Raw genomic sequence first — 19,696 nt, forward strand, 5'->3', positions numbered from 1 at the left:
ATATATACATATATATATATATACTTTAATCCTGCTACCCAAAGATAATCACTGTTAGCACTGTAATATATCTCTTGCCTCTTTTTTTAAAAACACATATGTACATTCAGAAAAGAAATTTTGCTGTATACAATCTGATGACTTGTTTTTTTAATATTGCATTGTTTTCCTTACAATTTAGTATGCATCCAGAATATAATTTTAAAGGCTGCACAGTATTTTGGAATACAATAATGTACCTAAATCCCCTACCATTGGATATCTGGATTATTTCCCAGCATTTTAATAAGACAACAGTATACTTATAGCTAAATATTTACACTTATCTGAAATTTTCCCTTACAATGAATTCCAGGAAGTGGGATTACTGGTCAAAGAGTACACACAATTGTTTGACTAATGTCAAATAGCTTTCTAGATTACCTGCAGTAATGTGCATCTCCTTTAGCACCCCAGCCCTCATAGGCATTGCCTATTTCCTGCATCTTTATAAATACTGGCATCAGTATTTAAACATTTTTGTTTCTGGTTTATAGGTGAAAAGTGTAGATGTTCTCCATCACAGTTCTTTGATCATTAGCAAGGTTGAACATTTTTTTCCATGGGTTGATGGGTCCCAAATTCATTTCTGATTGAGATCTGTAGGAACAGCACACGGTCTGCTTGAGGAAGTCTCATTGCTCTGAGTGTCTCTGGCTCTTTGATTTTACTGTCTCATGCTGCTGAAAGAGGCAGAGAGAGTCCCAAAGGGAAGCCTGGGCTGAAGGGTGACCTCTGGAGTCACTGCAGGATTCCCAGCTGGCTCTCCTGCCAGGGCACACCAGGTCTTTGCAGGGGCTGGCAGGAGTGGTCCTGGTCCAAGTATCCTTAAATAGCTCCTTCTGTTCCCTCATCTCCCCCAGACATGATGGACTCGTCCAGGTTCTCCAACCTGGATCTGAGTGAAGAAGATTCAGATGACCCTTCTCTGACTCTAGAGCTGTCCCAGCTTTCCATGCTGCCCCACCTGGCTGACCTGGTCAGTTACAGCATCCAGAAGGTCATTGGCTTTGCTAAGATGATCCCAGGATTCAGGTAAGAAACTTCTGCAATATCTAGGGAACAGAGTCAGAGTCCTAGACTGAGCTATAAGAAGGGCTGGAGATCACCCATCCACCACTCCTTTTTTTTATTTTTTATTTTTTTAAATGGAGTCTCACTCTGTCACCCAGGCTGGAGTGCAGTGATGCCATCTCAGCTCACTGCAACCTCTGCTCCCAGATTCAAGCGATTCTCCTGCCTCAAACTCCCAAGTAGCTGAGATTACAGGTACCCACAACCATGCCCAGCTAATGTATGTATGTATGTATGTATGTATGTATGTATGTATGTATGTATTTTTATTTTTCCAGACGGAGTCTCACTCTGACACCCAGGCTGAAGTGCAATGGTGCTGTCTTTGCTCACTGCAACTGCCGCCTCCCAGGTTCAAGCGATTCTCCTGCCTCAGCCTCCTAAGTAGCTGGGATTACAGGTGCATGCCACCATGCCCAGCTAATTTTTGTATTTTTAGTAGAGACGGGGTTTCACCATGTTGGCCAGGCTGTTCTCGACCACCTGACCTCACGATCTACCTCCATCGGCCTCCCAAAGTGCTGGGATTATAGGTGTGAGCCATCACACCCTGCCCTAATTTTTTTATTTTAGTAGAGATGGAGTTTTGCCATGTTGGCCAGGCTGGTCTCAAACTCCTAACCTCAAATGATCCACCCGCCTCAGCATCCCAAAGTGCTGGGATTACAGGCATGAGCCACCGCACCCAGCCTCCATTGCTTCTTTAAAATAGAGATTCAGGCCCTACCCTAGACCTGCTAAATCGGAACCTCTGGTGTAGGACCAGAAATCTGTATTTATGAAGTGCAGCCTATCCTGCGTTACTCTGCAGGCCAGCACTGGAGAGCTAGTCCATCCCCTCACTTTCTGGATGATGGTATGGAAGCCCAGAAAGGTCCAACGGCCAGCCAGGATCCCTTCCTGGTGTTGGAGCCAGCATGTCAGAACCAGGCCTAGAACTCCCAGCTCACTGTTGTGTTACTCCAGCTGGCTTGACTGGCATCCTCATATTATCTCTTTAAATTCAACGACATGATTCCTCCACACCCCAGCTCTGAGAGTAGAATGAAGTGATAGAGAGGAGAAGGGTTGGCCATGTAGACTTGTGAAACAGTCTAGGAATCCTGGAGAAAGACAGGTTTCCTGGCATATATGACCCCGGCATCCTTCACCAAAATGAAGACCATTTAAAGACCATTTCCTGGCCAAGCGTGGTGGCACATGCCTATAATCCCAACGCTTTGAGAGGCTGAGGTAGGAGTTCAGCCCAGGAATTCCAGACCAGCTTGAGCAACATAGTGAGACCTCTTCTCTACAAAAAAAAAAAAAGAAAAAAAATTATAAATTGACTGGGTGTGGTGGCACACGCCTGTAGTCCCACCTACTAGGAAGGCTGAGGCAGGAGGATCACTTGAGCCCAGGAGGTCAAGGCTGCAGTTAGCCATGATTGTACCACTGCACTCCAGCCTGGGCAACAGAGCAAGAATCTGTCTCAGAAAAGAAAAACATAAAGACCATTTCCTAACCATACTGAAACATTTTTTGCCAAAATAGATAAGTATAAGGAGTTCTACTAGAGAAGGGATCCTCCTTTATCAATTCACTCATATAAATTTCATTCATTTATTCCCATGTTTTATTGTTGTAACACTAACAGTGTATATAATACTTATATTTAAATACTCATACAGTGTTAATACTCTTTTTTTTCCTTTTCTTGTTTGAGACGGAGTTTCGCTCTTGTCACCCAGGCTGGAGTGCAATGGCGTGATCTCACTGCAACCTCCACCTTCCGGGTTCAAGCAATTCTGCCTCAGCCTCCCAAGTAGCTGGAACTACATACAGGAGTATGCCACCATGCCAGGCTAATTTTTTGTATTTTATTTTGAGACAAGACTTTCCCTCTTGTTGCCCAGGCCGGAGTACAATGACACAGTCTCAACTCACTGCAACCTCTACCTCCCGGGTTCAAGCAATTCTCCTGCCTTAGCCTCCCAAGTAGCTGAAATTACAGGCACGCACCACCACGCCCGGCTAGTTTTGTATTTTTAGTAGTAGAGACGGGATTTTACCATGTTGGCCAGGCTGGTCTCGAACTCCTGACCTCAAGTGATCTGCTGGCCTCAGCTTCCCAAAGTGCTGGGATTACAGGCATGAACCACTACGCCCGGCCAATATTCTTAAAATAGAGTACTGACACATTTAGTAGATGTGTTGGGAGATGGCTATATTTATGTATGTTTGTATATTAATTCTTCCCAAAAGTTCATTTGGCATATTGCCATAAAATACATGAACAATATGGTTGAGAAAGAGAAGTAAATCGATCTTAAGCAATATTATTATCATTTTAAGTAGCAGCAAGAGCTGGATTTCCGGTAGAAGGAGCAAAATGCTTCCTAGATACTAATGCTCAGATTCAGTGCTAGAATACGGGGAGCTGGAAAATGAGTTAACATTGCTGGCTCTGGATGGAAACAGATATGAGGTGCCACATATCCGTTTATGAACCTCTTAGCTGTGTAGAAAAGCCATCAGTTATTTCCTAAATTACTGCCTTGCCAGTGAGATGATGGTCATTCACAGAGTTAAACCCAGAACTTTCCAGTTCGTTTCTGCCCTGAGAAAACTGGCTCTGTGTTATTTTATGCCTGTCACCAACCCAAATACCAGAAATTTTTCAATGCTCTTCCTCTGGAATTAATGTGAAAATGGCAAAGAAAAGAAAACTGGCAGACAGTGATGAGACACTTCTACTGCATTGCACATTTTGGTTGTAGCGATAGGAGCGAGGGCCCTCTGGCAGGCAGGCAGGAGCAAGCGACAGATCTCATGTGAGTCAGGCATTGCTCTGAGCACAGGGTTTACCCTCAGAGCCTTTCCTTGGAACTGACAATACATTCCGTAGAGCACAAGTTCCAACTCCCTCCTCCACGCTTCACGTTACTGTTTGCAAACTCCACATATACCAAAGTCTTGTTTTGTGTAAACGGCTAAGGGAAAAACACGGAAGCACTCCGCTTCCATCCTCATGTCAGGCAGTAGTACTCATCTACACAGGCTTCATTTTTCCCTGCTCTAGTGGGGAGTAGGACAGAGGGCCCTCATGACCCTTTCCAGGTACTGAGGTTCAGTGATTCCAGTGGGGGCTGAGATTGCACACACAGGAAAGCTGTCCTAAAAAGAAAGTTACTTACTGAATCAGATTACTCCAATGCTGCCCCCTTCACTAAGGAACCCCAGCCTCCACTTTTCTCCCATGCTCAAGTTCCCTATTCCTTGCCCTCCCACATGGACCCTGACACAAATAGTACTACTCTCAGTTTCTCTTCACGAGGTTAAATTGAAGTCTGCCCTCTTCCTTTCATCATGTTCCCCTCTGTCCCCTAGTCTGTCCTTGCAACTCATGGCTAAAGTGAGGTACATATGGGCAGGTACAGGAGCTGCCCAGCCATTGATGCAAAATGGATTAAACTGATCCTGAACATGCTAGGGTTTGCTTCTCTGTCTTCAGTATGACTTGAGAAGTCCCAGAGCAGAAGGCATGCCAATGAAAATGGAGCAGGCCTTGCTAAGAGAGCTTGCAGGGACACTGGTATGGACACTCTCTGTGGCTGGACAGAGGTGATGCTGAGCCTGGACTGGAGCCCAAACCTAGGCTCCAACTGGGCCCCGCGTGGGCCAGCCCAGCAGCTCTCTCGTTCTGCTGCTTTCCACACTTAGGGGTTCTGTTGTTCCAAGACATAGAAGAATAGTGGCTGCGTCCCTGGTGGCTTTGATCTTGCAGCCTATAGGCAGGCGCGGAGGGTGTGGGGAAGCCAGGATGAGACTTCTGTGTGGGTGTGTGGGGGCACAGGATGAGTCTCCAATGTGGGCATGAGACCAACGTGGGGCGGGGCTGGATGGGCTGCTCTGGGTGTGAACTGCGCTACAGTGTGGCCTTGGCCTGCTCTCTCCTCCCACCTCTCCTCCCTTAGTCTCTCAGTCTCACCCCACAAAACTCCCTCCCTGCTGGCACTGCAAATGAAATGCACGGAGGAGGTGGCGTCAGCAGCAGCATCTAAATGGCCAGGAGCAGCCTTAGATCCCAGGACTTAGGACCCCCAGGCTTCACTGCCAAGTAAAGTGCACAAGAGACCAGGCCACGTCAGCTGCAGCCCTGCCCTTTTCTGCTAAATGCCTTCACCTTCATTGCCATTCCATACCCAGGGAAGAGCCCTGGGGGTTATCATGCTTCCTTCGTGCTGTGCCCTTTCTCCACATTCATTTCTTCATCCATCCAACAAATAGCTTTCTTACACAAACTGTGAGGGACAAAAGTTGTTGAGAAGACAGTCCCTGGCATCCAGGGATTTGGTGTCTGATGAAAGAGACAGACGTGTAAACAATTGCTGCAAGGAGATAAGAGCCCTGCTAGAAGCCTGCTGGAGGTACCGTGGGAATGCGGGAGGGGAGGGGCCGAGCTCTGCCTGTGGGGGTGGGAAAGATGAAACAGCAACACAATTCCAGTCACATCTCGGGTGCCCAGAAGCGGCTGCAGGCGTGAAGACAGAGGAGGGTGTAAATGTCACACAGGTGAGGGAGGGGGAACGGAGCTGTGTTGGTGCCTATCATTGTGGAACAAGCTCTCTTGTGGCTTCCCCTGTAACTCCACCTCTACTCCCACCTTGCCATCATCCCTGGTCCTGGCTGTGAGCTGTATTTAGAAAGGCCCTGTATTTCCAGGCTGTGGGCAGTCAGTTGGGGTTGTTTTGGGCTTCTGTTCCTAGCAGCAGGATGTCTGGATCACAAAGGCAGTGATCCCACTGAAGTCTCGCTGGTCTGCACCCATGGAAGGTGTGTTCACTGCTGGCCATCTGTTTGAGTGGGGCATTGAACAAAAGCCTATGTATAAAGATATTCCTCCCAGAATTACCTATGATAGCAAAAACTGGAAGCAATCAAAATGTTCAAAAATAGATAAATGGAAGACTGGTTCAATAACTTAGAGTATACTGTTATGATGTAACATTATGCAACCCTCTAAGAACTGGGCTAAAGAATTTTGAGTAATATAGGAAGTAGGATAAAGAATTAGTATAAGCTCCAGTATGTTAAAGATATACTCCCTCTCTCTATGTATATGTGTGGATATATATATATATATTTGTATAGAAAAAAGATAGGAAGGTGCCAGGCACGGCAGCTCACAGCTATAATCCCAGAACTTTGGGAGGCCAAGGCAGGCAGATCACTTGAGGTCAGGAGTTCAAGACCAGCCTGGCCAACATGGTGAAACCCCATCTTTACTAAAAATACAAAAATTAGCCGGGTGTGGTGGCTCATGCCTGTAGTACCAGCTCCTCCGCAGGCTGAGACAGGAGAATTGCTTGAACCCAGGAGGCAGAGGTTGCAGTGAGCCGAGATTGCACCACTGCACTCCAGCCTGGGCAACAGAGCAAGACTCTGTCTCAAAAAAAAAAAAAAAAAATTAAAATAAATAGAAAAATAAATAAGAAAAAAAGACAGGAAGAAAATACACCGAAATGTGAAGTGTGGTTATGAGCAATTTTAATTTGTTTTTACATTTTATGTATTTTCCAAAGATTTGATAATGAGTATGTTTTACTTGTATAATGAGTCAAATCAAAAACGGGGATGGTGTTCCTTTTTGTTTTTTAAATGTGATTTGAGTATCTAGAGAAAAGTGACAAGGATGGTGAGATGTTTAGACATTGTGTCATTAGACTATCTGAAGTAGTTTTCCTTTTTAAAAAACTCCATTAGCTATGGTTCGAAGGAAGTCCCATGGCTAGTGAAGAAGTCTGGTTCTGGGTTTCTTGAGTACAAAACTGTAAACCACAAATGAGTGTACCATCACGTGGGTTGTAGCTCAATAGAAGAGGCCATTAATCTCGGCGCGAACAACTCCATGGCTGTGTCCAGAGGCCCTAAGCTCCCTGACCCTAGGAGAGTCCTACAGAGGTTATGTAGGAGCCACCTCTAAGAGCTCCTAAGAGGGGCCCTCCAACTCTAGCACTTTGTGATTTTTTTCAATACAGATCCTTTGCTGGCCATCCTGATCATGCAAGGCTTCTCATTCCCCACCATCTATCACCCATTGATACAACACTCTCATCAGTTAATATCGGCTTCCTGACTTTATATACAAACATGCAGCTATCCAGGGGATGACAGCCTATCTACAGGATATCCAGGAGGAAATAGACAGTCAGGAAGAGAAAGAGAGTAAAAGCCAGAAGCAAGCTGATTTGTGAGCCCTGCCTTTTCCTCGCCATTGTTCAGACAAGCTCAATCATGACTCAGAATAGTGGAACTAGTCATTGGCCTCTCAACTCATCAACGCATCTCTATTAATCCTCTTGTTGTGCTGAGGGCTCAATGATCATTGTGTGGGCAACAGTAAGGTGATTAAGAGGAGGTGCTGGCCCCCAAGTAACTTACAAATAAGAGTAGAAAACAAGTGGCTGGGCGCAGTGGCTCACGCCATAATCCCAGCACTTTGGGAGGCTGAGGTGGGCAGATCATCTGAGGTCAGGAGTTTGAGACCAGCCTGGCCAACATGGCAAAACCCTGTCTCTACTAAAAATACAAAAATTGGCTAGGCGTGGTGGTGGGTGTCTGTAATCCCAGCTACTCAGGAGGCTGAGGTAGGAAAATTGCTTGAACCTGCGAGGTGGAGGGTGCAGTGAGCCAAGACTGCACCACTGCACTCCAGCCTGGGCAACAGAGCAAGACTCTGTCTCAAAAAAAAAGGAAACACCAGAGGCTCCTCTCTCTGCTACATAAGAAAACAGAGAAAGAGTGGCTATCTGCAAGTAAGGAAGCAGGCCCTCATCAAGGAGTGNATGGCAAAACCCTGTCTCTACTAAAAATACAAAAATTGGCTAGGCGTGGTGGTGGGTGTCTGTAATCCCAGCTACTCAGGAGGCTGAGGTAGGAAAATTGCTTGAACCTGCGAGGTGGAGGGTGCAGTGAGCCAAGACTGCACCACTGCACTCCAGCCTGGGCAACAGAGCAAGACTCTGTCTCAAAAAAAAAAAAAAAAAAAAAAAAAAAAAAGAAAAAAAAAATTTAAAAAGGGGACCCCAGGGAAAGACGGAAAAAAAAAGTAGAAAACAAGCATGTAAAGAGCAGAACTGGAAGAGAAGGGCAAAATAAGAGCACCAGCAATGTTCAATGCGTCACAACGACATGGCCCTAACTGTGCTGAAGAGTCAGAGGGTGCGGGGCTCCAAGGGAAAACACAGTGGATTCAGGACCAGAAAAACAAAATGGAACATTAGAAAGGTATTCCTGGCTGGAGCTGTAGTATGCTCAAAGGCGTGGTGATGGCTGGATACAGTGGCTCACACCTGTAACCCCAGTGCTTTGGGAGGTCAAGATGAGAGGATCACATGAGGCCAGGAGTTTGAGACCAGCCTGGGTCACATAGTGAAACACCATGTCTACAAAAAAAAATGTAAAAGTTAGCTAGGTGTGGTGGTAGGCATCTGTAGTCCTAGCTACTTAGGAGGCTGAGGCAGGAGGATTGCTCGAGCCCAGGAGTTTGGGGCTGCAGTGAGCTATGGTCATTCTGTTGCACTCCAGCTTGTGTGACAGAACAGGACACTGTCTCTAAAAATAATAATAAAAGAAAATTAGCTGAGCATGGTGGTGCATGCTTGTAGTCTTAGCTATTTGGAAGGCTGAGATGGGAGACTCACTTGAGCCCAGGAGTTTGAGGCTATAACATGCTATGATCATAACACTGTACTCCAGCCTCAGCAACAGAGTGAGATCCTGTCTCAAGAAAAAAAAAAAAAAAGGCACAGTGAGAACACACAGCATCTGAATGTGGAGTGGCATGATCCCGCTAGAATGGAAGGTTGGTGGAGTTTACCATGGGAAAGGGAGTTGGAATGAGAGGTTGGAGCCAAGTTAGGGAGTATGGGCCTGAACCTAGGGTGTTTGAGAGTCAGTGAGGATTTCTGAGCACAAGAAGACATTGACCTACAGCAGTGGTAAAAAAGATGAATGACAGACTGGAGAGACACAAGTCTGAGATTCCCATAAGAGGCTATTGGTAAACACGCTGGAGCTCTGAACCAGAGCACTCCTGGTAGGAGTGGAAATAAGATCAGCAGCTCGAGAGACATCCTGGAGACAGAGCTGGCTGAATTTACTACTGAGAAGGACTGGAAGACAGGAGGAGGGAGAGGAGGAGAAAACTTGGGTGTTTTTGAAGATACTGTGGTCCTACCTTTTGCAGACCGCCATATTCATGCCTCAACGCTGGGAGCTTCCCTGGGCTCCGTCTTCCTGTGCCTCACAGCTCTGGCTGCTTGGCCTCTGGGTTTTCTTTGTCTTAGTAACTGAGCTACTTCACTTCCGGCCTTGGCACATGATCACAGTGCTGAACTGTTCTCTCTCAAGGAACATTCTTGTCCCTTCCAGCCAGGCTGCAAGCTCCTCGATGAAAGACCCAGGGCACATGTTGGCGCCCAGCAGGTGTATACCTGTCAAAACACTAAACTGATTTGTGTGTCTGGAAGGCCTTGACTGGTAACCTGACCTCCTTCCCTCCCTCCCCTGCAGAGACCTCACCTCTGAGGACCAGATAGTGCTGCTGAAGTCAAGTGCCATTGAGGTCATCATGTTACGCTCCAATGAATCCTTCACCATGGATGACATGTCCTGGACCTGTGGCAACCAGGACTACAAGTACCGCGTCAGTGACGTGACCAAAGGTATGCCTGGACTCCACCTCCACCTTTTCCAGCGCCCAGAGTCTGTCTCCACCCCTCCTGGGGTTTGGGCTCCAATCAGACACATGGGAGGGAGTTAGGCACCAACAGGGAGAGAAGGGTGAGGGTCCGACTCATGGGGTTGGAGGTGGGTGGGCGGCTCCTCAGCTCTGCCCACAGTACCTGGCCATTGTCTCTCACAGCCGGACACAGCCTGGAGCTGATTGAGCCCCTCATCAAGTTCCAGGTGGGACTGAAGAAGCTGAATTTGCATGAGGAGGAGCATGTTCTGCTCATGGCCATCTGCATCGTCTCCCCAGGTATGGGGCCAGGCCAGGAGGAGCTCGGGGACCTGGGGAGCAGGGAGCGTGAAGGACGAAGACCTGCTGAGGGCCAGCTGGGCAACCTGAAGGGAGATGTAGCAAAAGGAGAGGCAGAGAAGGAAATGCCTACTTTGCTGATTTGCAGAGCCCCAGTGGTGTGTGGATGCTGAGGTGCCCCTCACTGCCCTTGGCTCTGCCTTACAGAGTTTGTAGGCGACTCGTAGGGGGGATTCTGAGAAACTAGATAAGCAGGGTTCCTCGGGCCACAGACGGGCCTGCGCGTTCCCAATACTCAGGCTCTGCTCTCGTGTGAACTGGGCTCAATATTCCTGTTATTTGAGGTTTCTCGTGGGCAGGGTACAAAACCCTGGAGCCTGAGAGATAGTTCTGCCTATACAGTTTACCTGATTGATTTTGGAGGCAGTGTGCTGTGACCCTTGACCTCTTCTGCTGGTTAGAGGTGAGAAGAGGGGGAAAAGGCCGAAGAGGAAGTTATTGTAACCTTGGGGACATGATGTCAGTGATGAGGTTCAAAGAGGGGTGGCCCTGCCTCAGCCAGTGCTGTGTTCAGGGGACAAGCTAGTGGCCTCTGCCCAGGGATGCTTTCCTGGACTGGAGGCTCAAGGAATGGAGGTGGGCTCCCCTACACCTGCCCAGCCAGCATTCACTCATTCATTCATCCACTTAGCAACAATTTACTGAGCACCTATTGGGTACCAGGCACTATGCTAGGTACTGGAGTTCAACAGCAAACAGGACACAGGCTCCACTCTCATGAAGCTTAGATGGAAACATTAAACAAACGCTATTTAACAACTAATTCCTAACATGGCAAGAGTTTTAAAAATAAAGTAAATGATACTACAGAATGGTAGAAGGAGGGAAGTTGACATGGTCTGGGCCACGGAGGTAGAGTGTTGCCAGGAGTCTTTTGGAGGAAGACCTTTTAAGCTGTTACCCAAAGGATCAGTAAGAGTCTGGCAAAGATAGCAGAACAGAGTTCCACGCAGTGGGAACACAGATGTGAAGGCTGGTGACCAGAGAGCACGGCACATCAGAACGCTGAGGGATGGACGGAGCATGGACAGAGAGCAAGGCCAGGCAGAGACAGGCCCAGGTGGGCCCATGGAAGGACCTGGGACTGGATCCTATATACAAGGAGAAGTCACTGGAGGGCTTTGGGGCCATGCAGTGGTATCACCAGTCAGCAGTCATAGAGGGGTGGCCTAGGGGGTGCTGCCACTGAGTGTCTGTGTGGGTGGGGGGTGGGGGGATTGAGCAGTGAGGGGCCCAGCTCAGAGCTCCTGTGCCTTCTCTACCACCGTGTCCACAGATCGTCCCGGGGTGCAGGATGCCGCGCTGATCGAGGCCATCCAGGACCGCCTGTCCAACACGTTGCAGACCTACATCCGCTGCCGCCACCCGCCCCCGGGCAGCCACCTGCTCTATGCCAAGATGATCCAGAAGCTGGCCGACTTGCGCAGCCTCAATGAGGAGCACTCCAAGCAGTACCGCTGCCTCTCCTTCCAGCCTGAGAGCAGCATGAAGCTCACGCCCCTCGTGCTCGAAGTGTTTGGCAATGAGATCTCCTGACTAGGACAGCCCGAGGCAGTGCCTGGGTGGGGCCGCTCCTCCAGGGCCACGTGCCGGCCCCGGGGCTGGCAGCTACTCAGCAGCCCTCCTCACCCTGTGTGGGGTTCAGCCTCTCCTCTGCCACCTCCCCTGTCCACCCAGCCCATTCTCTCTCCTGTTCAACCTAACCCCTCTCCTGCAGACCTTTCCCTGGTCCCTTGAGACCTCAGCCATGAGGAGTTGCTGTTTGTTTGACAAAGAAACTCAAGTGGGGGCAGAGGGCAGAGGCTGGAGGCAGGGCCTTGCCCAGAGATGCCCCCACTACTGCATAAGTGGCTGCTGACTGGTGTTGAGGGAATAGGCAGGGGAAATGCATCAATTCCTCAGGGACAGAGACACTTGCACCTCCCCCTGCTGCAGGCCCCCCATTCCAGAGCCTAGTGGGGTCTCCCTCTCCTGCTTACTCATGATAATCAGCCCACAGCTCCCACCCCACCCGCTTTAGTGCCCACCGACATCCCATTGCCCTGGTTATATTCTCATGGGCAGTAGCTGTGGTGAGGTGGGTTTTCTTCCCATCACTGGAGCACCAGGCACGAACCCACCTGCTGAGAGACCCAAGGAGGAAAACAGACAAAAACAGCCTCACAGAAGAATAGTGGATGGTGGTCATAGCTATCCCTGTCACCAAGCCCCCAGTTTCTCACCCTGGATCTAAGGAGTTGGTTGAGGTGGAAGCCCTCCTTTCACAGATCCAGGTAGCAGGACTGAATTGTCCCCAGTTTGCAGAATAGCACCTGCCATCCTCGTCCTCCCCCTGCCAGTGCCTTACCTCCTGCCCAGGAGAGCCAGCCCTCCCTGTCCTCCTCGGGTCACCGAGGGTAACCCAGAGCCTGCTCCCCCCACCCCCTCCCCACTTCCAGTCTGAAGAAGCAGTGAGCCGCATCTCCTCCACCTGGCAGGGTGGGATGGAGGAGAAGAACTTTCAGACCCCAGCGGCTGAGTCATGATCTCCCTGCCGCCTCGGTGTGGTTCCAAGGCCGCTGTTCACCCACGGGGCTAAGAGCTAGCGCTCCCGCACCCCAGAGTGTGGGAAGGGAGAGCGGGGCAGCCTCGGGTGGCTAGTCAGAGACAGCGTTTGGGGGTTCCATGATGTGGAGTAGCGTCCCTTCTTATTCTCACTCCACCACCCAAAAGTCAAAAGGAGCCAGTGAGGCAGGGGCGGAGTGATACAACTTCAAATGCATGCTCTCTTCTGCAGCCAGCCCAGCCCCGCGGGTGGGAACGGTCTGTCCGTTTACTCCAGGGTGGGGACCTTGTGAGAGTGAGCTGTAGGTGTGCGGGACCAGTACAGAAAGGCGTTCTTCGAGGTGGATCACGGAGGCTTCTTAGATCAGTGCTTGAGTTTGGGGAATGCGACCGCATTTGCTGTGTCACCAGAAATGTTAAAGTCAGTGGGAACGTGACCGCCCCGCTCCCGGAAGCTGTGTCCTTCCACCTGTATCCGTTGTTCCCTGAAAACCCAGGGAGGAATCAGACTTCACACTGCAAGAGCCTCGGTGTCCACCTGGCCCCATGTCTTTCAGAATTCTTCAGATGGAAAAACATCTGAAAGCCACATTCCTTACTGCAGAATAGCATATGTATCTCTTAATCTGTAAATTTATTAGATATGAGTTGTTTTCAGACTCAGACTCCATTTGTATTATATTCTAATATACAGGGTAGCAGGTACCACTGATTTGGAGATATTTATGGGGGGAGAACTTACATTGTGAAACTTCTGTACATTAATTATTGTTGCTATTGTTATTCTACAAGGGTCTAGGGAGAGACTCTTGTTTGATTTTAACTGCGGAACGTATTGGTCCAGCTTGCTCTTCAGTAGGAGAAAACACTTGAAAGTTGCTAAATGAGTCAATCCCCTCATTAAGGAAAACAGACAGAGGAGGGCGTGACTCACCCAAGCATATATAACTAGTTAGAAGTGGGCCAGGACAGGCCGGGCGCGGTGGCTCACGCCTGTAATCCCAGCACTTTGGGAGGCCGAGGCGGGAGGATCACCTGGGGTCGTGAGTTCGAGAGCAGCCTGACCAACATGGAGAAACCCTGTCTCTACTAAACACACACACACACACACACACACACACACACACAAAACTGGGCGTAGTGGCACATGCCTTTAATCCCAGCTACTCGGGAAGCTGAGGCAGGAGAATTGAACCCAAGAGGTGGAGGTTGCAGTGAGCCAAGATCGTGCCGTTGCTCTCTAGCTCTGGGCAACAAGAGGGAAATTCCATCTTTAAAAAAAAAAAAAAAAAAGAAGTGGACTAGGACAGGACCAGACTTTGGAGTCATGGTCTGGTGTCCTGTTCACTACACTATGTTTGAGCTCAGACCCCACCATGTTTGAGCTCAGCCACCCCATTCCCCGGGTGGCTGACCCAGTCCCTGGGGAAAGCCCTGGATTTCAGACAGAGCAAGTCTGGATCTGGGACCCCTTCCTTCCTTCCATGGCTTGTAACTCCACCAACCCATCAGAAGGAGAAGGAGAAGGAAGGAGACTCACCTCTGCCTCATTGTGAATCAGACCCTGCCCCACCGCAATGTGGCCCAGGCCTGCTGGGCTCTCCGCCTCAGCCTTGTATAATGCTGTTGCCTCATCTATAACATGCATTTGTCTTTGTAATGTTGCCACCTTCCCAGCTCTCCTTCTGGCCCTGTCTTCTCCAGGAAACTCCTGGGAGTATCAGTTACTCAGCCCTGGGCCCCACCACCTAGGCCACTCCTCCAAAGGAAGTCTAGGAGCTGGGAGGAAAAGAAAAGAGGGAAAAATGAGTTTTCATGGGGCTGAACTGGGAGAAAAGGTCATCATCGATTCTATTTTAGAATGAAAGTGTGAAAATAAACATTTGTAAATGTAAAACTTTTAAGGTATATCATTATAACTGAAGAAGGGTGTGCACCAAAGTGCAAGATTTTCCACAAGATTCCCAGAGACAGGAAAATCCTCCAGCTGGCTAACTGGAAGCATGTAGGAGAATCGAAGTGAGGCCAACAGAGAAGGCAGGAATGTGTGGCAGATTTAGTGAAAGCTAGAGATACGGTGGCGAAAGGATGTAAACGGTGCCTGCTGAATGATTTCCAAAGAGAAAAAAGTTTGCCCTGCAGTTTGTCAAGTCAACCAATGTAGAAAGCTTTGCTTATGGTAATAAAAATGGCTCATACTTACATAGCACTTACTTTGTTGCAAGTACTGCTGTAAATAAATGCTTTATGGAAACCAATTTGCCTTATCCTTATAAGGACCCTAAGGGAGATGAATCATTATTACCCCCATTTGACAGAAGGGATAGCTTGAGCAATGCCACACTAGCAAGGGATGGGATTTGAACCTTCATCAGCTAGCTTCAGAAGCCACAAATTAACTGCTACATTGTCCTGCTTCCTACTGAGTTGGGGGACCTGACAGGTTACTGATGGTCTTGCTAGCTCTCTCCTAGAGAGGAGATAAAAGAGGTTCCCATTCCTAAAGCAGGCCCTGAGCTGGGAAAATTAGAGGTGCTGGATCAAACTGTGCTCTACTCCCAGGAAGTGTGCAGTCCATATGTGACACCTACATGAGACCCTCAAAAATGAAAACCAAGCAGCTATTGGCAAAACTGTGTCTGCCATTAGAGATGGTGGCTGTGCCAGTGACCTGGAGGATTACAAATGACTGCTGTGCAGAAACAGGACTCCTAAGGGGCCCAACTTATGCCGATGCACTCCACTCTGCTTCCCAAAGAAGTGGGATTTATGATGAAGGATAGCGTTGCTAAGCACAGTAAACAAGAATAACCAACCAAGGACACAGCATTGTGATCTGAAAATAAGGAAATCATGCCAGCCAATGTATTGATTTAGGATAAGTTGGCCTGGGGATGTGATTCACTCTAATTTTTCAGAAATATCTGAAAATATTTCAAACCAAAGGCTAAAATGTGTTTCAGTGGGATGAGATGAACTTGGGGAATCGGGGTTAGAACTTGAGGGTTATTTTGTGAAACATGAAGGGACTTAGAGAAAGGAAATCAACAGCTGCATAAATGGGCGTGTCTCTGGCTGGAGGAATGTGGAGAATGGAGTTCTGATACACTGTTAGGAGGATCTTATGTAGCACTTTTTTTTTTTTTTTTTTTTTTAGACAGAGTCTTGCTCTTGCCGCAGGCTGGAGTGAGTGGCCAGATCTCAAAGCTTCACTGCAAGCTCCGCCTCCCTGGGTTCACGCCATTTTCTCCTGCCTCAGCCGTCCCAAGTACTGGGATAAAGGCCCGCCATCGCCCGGCTAGTTTTTCATTTTATAGCTGACCTAGAAGAACACAAAATTTCCAAGGCTGTGTTATAATGAACTTTTCCAGGTAAACCAAGAGGAATATACCCCAGGAAGATTGCATAATTAGGATCAAGTGATTTTAAGTTTTCACATTCCAAGCTTTGGTTCTATGCCTACACTGTTCAAACAAGTAGCCACTAGCCACATGTGAGTATTTAAATGAAATAAAGGTAAACATCTAGCTTCTCAGCCGCACAAGCCGCAGTTCCAGTGTTTGATAACCTCAGGGCTACTGTAACGGACAGTGCAAATACACAACATTTTCTTTTTTTTGTTTTTTGACAGAGTCTTGCTCTGTCACCCAGGCTAGAGTGCAGTGGCACAATCTCGGCTCACTGCAACCTCTGCCTCCCAGATTTAAACCATTCTTCTGCCTCAGCCGACAGAGTATATAGGATTACAGGCACCTGCCACCACGCCTGGCTAATTTTTCTATTTTTAGTAGAGACGGGGTTTCACCATGTTGTCCAGGCTGGTCTTGAACTCCTGACCTCAAGTGATCTGCCTGCCTCGGGCTCCCAAAGTGCTGGGATTACAGGCATGACATTTTCATCATCACAGAATAGTCTATGGGGCAGCACTGGTCTACACAATGCGTTCTTATCTGGTACAAATTGTGAATGACTCCGTGAGGATGCTGGCCTAATGTGCTTCTCTTGATCTGTTGGGCAGAATGGCCACTAACCTGACATCATATGGAAGCTCTATAGGGAACATCCTCCCCTTACAATGGGCTGTGCCACACCTGGGGTAGTGTGAATGAGTCTGCTCCTTAAAAGAGACATAAAGCAAAAACACTGCACAGACCATGGGGTTGATAGACTCAAAGCATCATGTGGTATAAATAAGTCACTGGTGTGCTAGGAAGTATTGATTCCTTTAGCCCTGGAGCAAGCAAACAGGGCATGCCGGGAGTAGCCAGAGCCCTTCAATTTCCCCAGCTTCTACCAGGCTCCTTGCAGGCTGCTTGTGCAGTGGGGACAGTCTGCCTACCCCATGGCCTCTGCAGATGACAAGAAAGATGGATGCTGTCTGACACCTCCAGCGTGGCCAAGGAGATGGCTCATCACGCTGACATCCTATAGGCAACTAGTCCTCATTGTGGGCAGGGAGCCCGTGAGGCTGCTGGGGAGTGTGTGTTCCTCGAGACCCAGAAGCACAGCAGGGTGTGGAGCCTGTGGCTAGTAGGGGGAATCTGAGAGCTCGCTGCTGCAGACAGCTGCTCCGAATCTCTGTACGCACACATGTCATATATGATATACGGGATGGTGTTGCAAGCTGGATTCCAGGGAGGTAGACCCTGAAATGAAGGTTGAAGTGCAGGGAGTTTGTTGGGGAGCGGTCTCAGGATTATCAGCCCTGGTGGAAGGGAAAGAAGTAGAATCAGCAGTGGGAGAAGTTGGGTTGCAATGCAGTCTCAATGAAGGTCTCAATCAACCCGTGTGGGGATCTCTGAAGCTGGGATGGCCCTTTGGATGGCCCCAAGATGAAGCGGGGGAGTCACTTCTATATTCCTGCACCAGGTAGTCGTTAGATGCAGGCCGTTCCCTGAAGAGGGTGTGATTTCATTGACATGACCTCAGCTAGGCGGCTCTTTTCAGCCTGGGGCCCATAGGACGTGTCCATAGGGGGTGTTTTCTTCACATTTTGTACAACCTGGTGAGCCCTTCTGGAGTGAGCTGCTCTGGCTTGGGGAGACGCTGGAAAAGTTCCAGGTCCTTTCCTGTAGCTCCATCCAAGGAGAGCGCGCTCTCCAAAGGAGGGAATTCCCAGCCTCCCCTCAGCTATGGATTAGCCGGCTATTTTTCCTAAATCATCTTGAGCTTCACCACTAGGTGGTGCTACTGCCCTACGGGGATAGCTTTGAGCTACTTGCCTGGCCTCCCCGCCCCCAAAGCCCCAATCACATCCCCTTCCACCCTTTCTCTGTCTCCATGTTATGACTGAGATTCAGCGAGGCGCTGAGTCTCTGCTACTGAGGGTGGTGCTTACTTCTCCTCATGCCAGCGACATGGGGTTAGGGACTTGCTCTCTGGCTTCTTCTCCCAGGCAACAGAGAGTATCTGACCCTCTCACACCTCAGCCAAGGGCCTCCCAGGGTCAAGATCTTGTGCCCGGGGCCTCTGAGCATAGTCCGTGCTGAGAGTGAGCGAGGCTGCAGATTCCCTCTGAGGTCCAGCCAAGTTGTGTAGTCCTTCCAATGTTTCTAACCAAACACACCACCGAGCTCAGTGCTGGGGATACGGCGATGAACAAGACAGTCGCCGCCCCCAAGAAAGACACTGTGCAGTGGGAGAAGATAGCCCTACAGACAGATGAGTGCAAGGTATGCCAAGTGGAAGCTGCAAGGTGTTAACAAGTTACAAGTAACAGTTAACAAGTAAACTACTGTCTCCCAGGCCTGGCTCTGCCATTTGCTGCTTGTATGACCCTGGGCAAGTTACTTAATGTTTTTGAGCGTCAGTTTCTTCATCCACAAAATGGTAACAATAATAGTACCTACCTCATAGATTTGCTGCTGTTGTGATATAATCTGTGTAAAGCATTTATAACAGTACCTGGCACGTAGTTATCATAAAAGTTGGCCAGCATCACTATTGGGTTGTTGAGATGGCCAAATAAGTTTTTATCAAGGAGGTGACATTGCTCCCACATTCCGACCTCCGATCCCTGACCAGCCCTCTAGACTTACTCCAGGCTGATTTTTTGGGGCCCTTCCGGATCTCAGCTTCTGTGCTAGGGACTTCTGCTCCATGCTATCTACCAGAATGGAGAGAAGGTGTCACTGTATCACCTGGCCACCAGGGGGCAGGTGTGCCACTTAATAAACCAAATTGGCCCCAACCGAATGCTACTTGGGGAGAAAAGTGGGAAAGAGGTGGGAAGGTAGGAATATAAATCTGAAATACATGGAACTCTAGTGACTACTGTCCCCAGCTTCTTTCAGTCATGTTCTTTCTTTGTCAATGTCACTCCTTCAACAATCGCCAACACCTGGACTTCACCACATGCATATTTACTGACCTATAATTAATGTCAGTATTCTTTGGCAAGGGTTGGCTTATGCCCAGAGAAAAGGGAATCAAGACAAGTTTCAAGAATCGGGTTTGATCGATTCATTTATCCCCGTGTTTGTTGGAACCCTGCTTCTCTGATGAGGTATAAACCCCACCATGATCTCTTCAGTGTCATTTGTCTTTGTTCCAGACATTGAAACTCAACCCACCACCATGTCCGGGTATGTGCTGTTCTCTGAATGTGCACCTCTGTGGCCTGCCTCTAGACCAGTTTCTCAAGCATTTTGGTCCTGGCGTCCTTTTACTCTCTTAAAAATAAGGACCCCAAAGGACTTTTGTGTATGTGGGTTAGATCCATCAATATGTACCATTGGAAATTAAAACAGAAACTTTTAAAGTGTATTCTTTAAATGTGGCAATAATGAATCTATTAAAAGTTAGGATAAATAACACATTTTTTCTTTAAAATAACCACTTTCCAAAGTAAAACTAATTTAATGGCAAGACAGTATTGTTTCACAGTTTTGCAAATCTCTTTAATGTCTGATTTTTTTTTTTTTTTTTTTTTTTTTTTTTTTTTTTTTTTTTTTT

The 19,696-nt window shown here is 48.3% G+C and overlaps 1 protein-coding gene across 13 annotated transcripts in view; it reads left to right on the top strand.

Moving 5' to 3' along the window:
• The window catches only part of VDR (vitamin D receptor), a 64,876-nt gene extending 49,876 nt beyond the window's left edge, over positions 1 to 15,000 (top strand). For 9 of the 13 annotated variants that reach the window (XM_017853158.1, XM_017853165.1, XM_017853164.1 and 6 more), the window contains 4 exons: positions 903 to 1,074; positions 9,670 to 9,821; positions 10,022 to 10,138; positions 11,475 to 15,000. In XM_017853158.1, coding sequence (XP_017708647.1) covers positions 903 to 1,074; positions 9,670 to 9,821; positions 10,022 to 10,138; positions 11,475 to 11,734 — 701 coding nt within the window. In that variant the 3' untranslated portion in view covers positions 11,735 to 15,000. The remainder of the gene's footprint in view (positions 1 to 902; positions 1,075 to 9,669; positions 9,822 to 10,021; positions 10,139 to 11,474) is intronic. The other 4 variants (XM_017853168.1, XM_017853169.1, XM_017853167.1 and 1 more) reach the window with 1 other exon arrangement.
• The last annotated feature ends 4,696 nt before the right edge of the window (positions 15,001 to 19,696 follow it).

The sequence above is a fragment of the Rhinopithecus bieti genome, unplaced genomic scaffold (genome assembly GCF_001698545.2).
Source record: "Rhinopithecus bieti isolate Rb0 unplaced genomic scaffold, ASM169854v2 scaffold_36869, whole genome shotgun sequence".
Classification (NCBI taxonomy): Eukaryota; Metazoa; Chordata; class Mammalia; order Primates; family Cercopithecidae; genus Rhinopithecus; species Rhinopithecus bieti.